This window comes from Sinocyclocheilus anshuiensis, unplaced genomic scaffold (genome assembly GCF_001515605.1).
Source record: "Sinocyclocheilus anshuiensis isolate Anshui unplaced genomic scaffold, SAMN03320099.WGS_v1.1 scaffold1497, whole genome shotgun sequence".
Lineage (NCBI taxonomy): Eukaryota > Metazoa > Chordata > Actinopteri > Cypriniformes > Cyprinidae > Sinocyclocheilus > Sinocyclocheilus anshuiensis.
The window spans coordinates 108,636-115,365 of NW_015543492.1; the positions used below are offsets into that span (position 1 = coordinate 108,636).

Here is a 6,730-nt window from a genome sequence, read left to right on the forward strand (position 1 = left end):
GTCTCAAGAACATGATTACAAGATCAAGACCACGGGCCAGTTGCAGAAAAGGTTTAGACTAGTCTTCAAAGCTAGTCATCCAATTCTTTTCTTTAAGACTGGTATTAATTTTTTTTTTATTTGGTCATATGAAAATGTAGATGAGTCTAAGTTGAATCCAAAAAATAAGACTGATTACCCTTTGGCTAATTGGTAGTTGGTCAGACTACTTGAAGACACTGTTTTGGCACAGAGGCTAAGTTTATGCAACTGGCCCCATGTTTGGAATAAAGACGTCTTACTGTGTGAAAACATAACAGTGGAAAGAGACCCGTGCTGTGAGCATCTGTTTATTACACAAATAAGAACTTTGTGGCATGAAAACACATCGATAACATCATGATAACAAGATAAACGTTGAGTATAAATATATATCTGATGGCGAGCCGTTACAGCTGTCCTCGAAATTCACAGACATCACTGAACAACAAACACAGAATGCATTTAGTCTCCAACTTCATGCTGCTGAATAGAGACTATAAACAAGTCCTGTTGAAGACAAGTCAAGTCAAATTGCGTTTATTTCTATAGTGCTTTAAACAACAGATGTTGTTTCAAAGCAACTACACAGTATTAAACAGGTAAGAAACAGAATCAGTGATGCAAACTTCATTAAATATGATACAAATTCAAATTCTGCAGCTTTAAAAAGACAGTTAACAATATACATTTTTAATGTTTTATTTTTTCAATATTCTTTGAATATAAAAAAACTTTTAATTGAAATAATTTAAAAATTACTGTAATACAATGATTTTTATACTTAAATCAACTAATTAAATTCAATTAACAAGTACTTCCATGACGCAAAATTCCATTACAATTTCAATAATTAAATTAAAATATTATTTAATTCGGATTACAGTAATGAAAAGGTTAAAAAAAGTTCTTATATATCATGAAAATAATCAGTAACAATGCAAAAAATCTTAATGGTTTTAAAACTAGCCTTTATTTTCTTTAAATAAAATATTTAAAAATATATACATTTAATATGTAATTTTATATTATATAAATATGTTATAATATATAATATTTAAATTATATAACATCACATTTAAAATTAATAAAATATAAACTCTTTGATTTTGGGATGAATGTACTTTGAGCTGATAATATTTATTATACCTTAAATTCAAATAAATAACAATAATTTAAAATACAATTCAAAGTGAATTCAAATTATTTTACTTTGAACTTTAATTCAAAGTGAAATAACACAATCAGTGATGCAAACTTCATCAAATATTAGACTAATTCAAATTCTGTTTTTACAACAACTCTAAAAAGACAATAGTTTCATTATTCAGTCAGATCAGTGTTCATTCAGATTTCATTCAATAACCGTGTAAAGTTAATCAATTATAAAAACGAGTTTGAATATTAATTGTATTTCAAGAGAACGATTTTACACATACAGCGGTCCTGAAAACATTTTACAAATAGAAGTTTGTTAGGTTTGAAATGGTGCAGTCTGATGCAGTGAAATTCATACATTTGTCTACGTTCACAATCACTTTTTTGTGCTCAAAGGTTGTTTACGCCTGTCTCTTCAATGTAAAACAGGCAGAGCTGAAGCTAAATCAAGCTGAGAGACTTTCACTCTGAATTACAGTCAGATCTGTCTTGGCATTAATGTGTGATCTCACGTACTCGATATGCCGTCAGACTCCATTTTGAAGTTGGAGATGTCATCGGTGGCGGTCCCATCATCTTCAGCCCCCACCCCTCGGCCCCGGGGCCCCATGGCAGACAGGCGGCGCCGTGCGTGGATCTCATCTGAGATGGTCTCCAGGTTACGAAGGGCGGTTCGATACTCAGCTTTGGCCTGGGTGAGTTTATCCTGACGCTCGTCGACCCGTCGCTTCAGTTGCTGTGAACAGGTCACAAATATTGATCATCAAAATCAGATCAAATCTACATGTTAAGTTGTGTTTCTAAAAAGAATATCCTTGCATGACTAAAAACATGAAAAAACACTGAAATCAAACGGGGGAAAAAATGCATTATATTTTGACTATAATTATGATTTTTATTTTTTTTTACATTGTGACAATTCACATTATTGTAATGTGCCTGGATGTCTAATTTGTTTGTTTGCTAGTTTATAATTACCATTACAAATTTTTTTATGGTGAATCTCCTGAGATTCTCAAGACTGTATTACATACTGTATTTTTAATAAAATATAAAATAGATATTATATTATATATATATATATTACATAAAAATGCCATATAATATTAACAAAATATTTTAATATATTGAAATATACTTTATTTTTTATATTTGTAAAATATTATTTTAAATTATATTTACATTTAATTGAAATATTTTTAAAATAATACAAAAATTACTCATTACAAATTGTATGTAATGTGTCTGAATGGTTTATTATTTATTTATTTATTTAGTAATTTCCATTATTCAGGTGATTCTCATTACTGTATTACGTACAGCATTTTTAAAATAAAATATGAAATATTTTAACTCGTATCATTTCATTTTTAAATGTTTAAATATAATGTTAAAAATATTTCTAAAATATTAATTTAATTAATTGAAGTATGTTTAAAATAATATTAAAAATACTGTAATACAATGATTTATGTACATCAACAAATTCAGTACAACAGATACTACAATAATGCATAAATCATTGCAATTTAAATAATTTCAGATTATATAAAATATTATTTTATTCACATAAAAGTAATTAGAATTTAGTCTGAAATTTGTTCTTATTAGTCATGAAAAGCATACAAATCACAATCTTCATTTCTTTAGATAATACATAAAACACAATTGTGAGCCTGAACCACAAAAGCAGTCTTAAGTCGCTGGGGTATATTTGTAGCAATAGCCAAAAATACATTGTATGGGTCAAAATTATTGATTTTTCTTTTATGCCAAAAATCATTAGGATATTATGTAAAGATCATGTTCCATGAAGATATTTTGTACATTTCCTACTGTAAATATATTCAAACTTAATTTTTGATTAGTAATATGCATTGCTAAGAACTTAATTTGGACAACTTTAAAGATGATTTTCTCAATATTTAGATTTTTTTGCACCCTCAGATTCCAGATTTTCAAATAGTTGTATCTCGGCCAAATATCGTCCTATCCAAACAAATACATCATTCCATTCCATACATCAATGGAAAGCTTATTTATTCAGCTTTCAGATGATATATAAATCTCCATTTTGAAAAATTGACCCTTATGACTGGTTTTGGGTCACAATTTATTTATTTGATTTTGGGATTAAACATTCTTAAAGTATTATTTTGTGCAAAATAAAAACTGGCGTACCTCGAGCTGTAGGTAATACTTCGCCTTTAATTCAAAGTACGGCCTGCAGAGGGAGAGAGAGAGAGAGAAAGATCAGAGCAGAGTGAGTGTCAGAGCCGGTTTCCATGGCAACAGCAGGACCGGCACATTCCAGCCGCAGAAGCACATCTGGAACCCATTAGAGACGCGTCCCACTGAACTACATAACCCACCGACACACAGCAGAGCAGAGCAGAGAGCAGAGGCCCTCGGTGGGGCCCACAAAACACTCATTTCCATCAGAGAGAGGAAACATTTGAGGCTTTTCTGCCTCAAATATTGACATGTTTGAAATGAATTCTTATGATGCAAACCCTGCAGAACGTGTGCTTACAGAACTTGTTCCTGCAAGATTTTAGGGAGTCTTCGCTTTATGTCTATTGCAACATGATTTATATGTATGATTTGTAAGCGAGTGTTGCCATTATGTCATCGTAGTCAGTTTGAGGACTTAAGTCAAAGGTTTGGGTTCGGTAAGATTTTTTAATGCTTTTGAAAGTAGTCTCTTCTGCTCACCAAGGCTGCATTTATTTGATAAAAAATACATCAAAATTTGTGAAATATTATTACTATTTAAAATAGCTGTTTTCTGTGTGAATATATTGTAAAATATAATTTATTCTTGTGATCAAAGCTGAATTTCCAGCATCATTACTCCAGTCTTCAGTGTCACATGATCTTCAGAAATCATTCTAATATGCTGATTTGCTGCTCAAGAAACATTTCTGATTATTATCAATGTTGAAAACAGTCGTGCTGCTTCATATTTTTGTGGAAACTGTGATCCATTTTATTTTTCAGGATTCTATGATGAAAAGAACAGCATTTATTTGAAATAGAAATCTTTGTGACATTATAAATGTCTTTACTGTCACTTTTGACCAATTTAATGCATCCTTGCTGAACAAAACGATTGATTCTTTTTTTTTTTTTTTACATCATACTGACCCCAAACTTTTGAACGGTAGTGTATGTATATCAAACACATTGATTGCTGTCCTCTGACCTGGACTTGTTGATGGTGCGTTTGAGTTTTTTCTCCAGTTGTCTCATGTGGCTGATGGCGGTGTTGTATTTGGCTGCTGTTTCTCTGTGCTCGATTTCGGTGCGTGTCCTGCTTTGCTCCGCCTCCATCACCTGGAACAGCCAATCAGATCAGTTCAGACAAAATGAACTGCATAGCAAAGAGTACAAAAGAACAGGGTCTTAGCTGTTTTTTCAGTTGTCTTGTCTTTCTCACCCTCTGGGTAGCATGGTTGAGCATCTCCTGCCAGGCCGAGTCAAACTGCCGGCTGTCCTCCTCCAGCAGACGCTCCTCGGCCAGTGCGATGGTCTCTTTCGCGGCCCGGAGGATCTCGATGGCTCGCTGATACTCCTGCGTGGCTCTCTGAGCTTCAACCTGAGCCTGAAAGAGAAAAGCATCAGAGATTGAGGATGCTTTCACAGTTTTGCTGCAGAACAAGCTGTTTGTGTGATGCAGTGTGATGCACAAAGCAATCCGCTGTAATTTGCAGACTAATATATGATGCATGTCTCAGCAGAAACTGCCTTCAGTGAGCAGCTCACATTCTTCATCTCCTGTAATGCATTGCGGACAGATGCAAGCGTGCACATGTTAAGATGTTACATAAGAGATGATGACGCTTCCTTAGTGTTGCCAGGATACAGTAGTAAACAGCTGCTGTCAATAATCACTCATTTGCTCATATTAATGACGCAAATGTACCACATAAAAGTGCCATGCACTACAATGTGAGAAGTTCTGCTGCGAAGTTTCTACCAGTGAAGAAAGAATCACAGTTTGATTAGTAACCTGGTAACGCTTTACAATAAGGTTGTTTGTTTACATTAGTTAACATGGACTAACAATGAAAAATACTTCTGAAGCATTTATTAATCTTAGTGAATGTCAGTTTCAACATTTACTAATGCATTATTAAAATCAAAAGTTAATAAATATTTAATTTTTTAACAAAGATTTAAAAAATCTGAGTTATTATTGTGAACTAAAATGAAAATAAAACAATAAAATGTTACTTTAAATAAAATAAGTGTTACCTGGAATGAAATAACATAAAAAATTAAACTTAGCAAGTTGCCAAGGCATCATTTCTCATTGTCTTTTACCTCAACTTGAAGTACTAAAATAACTGAAAACAGAAAATAAAACAGAAATAAAATTTAATAATTACTATATAGACATATTAAAAAAAAAAAAAGAATAAAAATTAAAAAAACAACAAAATTAGTAAAAAAAATTAGTAAAATGAAATTATAAATATAACGACTGATTCAAAATACTAATTAAAAAAAAAAAAAATGCTAAAATAACACTAACTAATGCATTGCTCATTTTTAGTAAATTAAACTAACAATAACTAATGGGACCTTATTGTAAAGTGTTTTTCTCCTTATTTTTATTTTTTTTTTATTTCCACTCAATGAACAACAACCCATAAAACATTATCAGCGACAATAATGCAGCACTTGAAATAAAATAATGAAAACTTAAAACGTATTTTATTTCAGCTAGTTGCCAAGGAAACATTTCTCATTTTCATTTAGTTTAAGTGCTAAAATAACTAAAACTACAACATAAATAAAAATGAATAAAAACTAAGACATACTTAAAAAAAAAACTACAAAAACTCACAAAAAATTACTTCAGTCTGAGACTGAAACGAGATTCAATCCTGTGATTCCTATCAGTGCTGACAGATTAGCGAGATTAGCATTACAGCGAATCATGTGACCACTGCGGGACCAGCTTCTCATTTAGAGACGATCCCTCATACATTATTCAAATCTATATTCTGCTAAGAAATTCATAAAGAAAGCTTGGATAAGAAGCTACTGTATATTTCATAAAGCTCAATCTCACCCCACTGTATCACTTCATGAGGTATTTCTTATTTTTATCCTCTAAACCAACAACCTCAGCAAACTTTTAAGGAGTGTTTAACATTCAAAACAAGTTAATCACAGATGCTGTCACAGAGTTTAGCACAAAACAGTTAAACTCTGATTAACAAACCAAACAAGAACTCTGTTTATAGTAAAGAACATAACATTTTATTTAAATGCAGCTTGTGCTTTTCTTTAGCGCTTGTAAATATGTCAATTCGATTGCACATGTATTATTAATGTAGTATTTGAGCTGAGAAGTTGTCAGAATTGTAATTTTGTCTTTTCTAGAATGATAAATGAGCATTTATAAGTATGCATTACTGTGTTTCCAAAACATCTCAACTTTGCTAAATCAAGATACATTAACTTGAGAAGCAAAAAGACTTCTTAAATTGTGTTTTCTAAAAAAAAAAAGTTTATGCTTAAAAAAAAAAAGTCTGCCAGGGGG

At 31.5% G+C, this 6,730-nt stretch overlaps 1 protein-coding gene across 1 annotated transcript in view; it reads right to left on the bottom strand.

Moving 5' to 3' along the window:
* Positions 1-376: 376 nt before the first annotated feature.
* Positions 377-6,730, bottom strand: part of LOC107694739 (SH3 domain-binding protein 5-like) — a 20,830-nt gene continuing 14,476 nt past the window's right edge. The window contains exons 4-8 of the mRNA XM_016494419.1: positions 4,616-4,780; positions 4,382-4,512; positions 3,358-3,400; positions 1,693-1,912; positions 377-459 (exon numbers count right to left, since the gene is read on the bottom strand). Coding sequence (XP_016349905.1) covers positions 377-459; positions 1,693-1,912; positions 3,358-3,400; positions 4,382-4,512; positions 4,616-4,780 — 642 coding nt within the window. The remainder of the gene's footprint in view (positions 460-1,692; positions 1,913-3,357; positions 3,401-4,381; positions 4,513-4,615; positions 4,781-6,730) is intronic.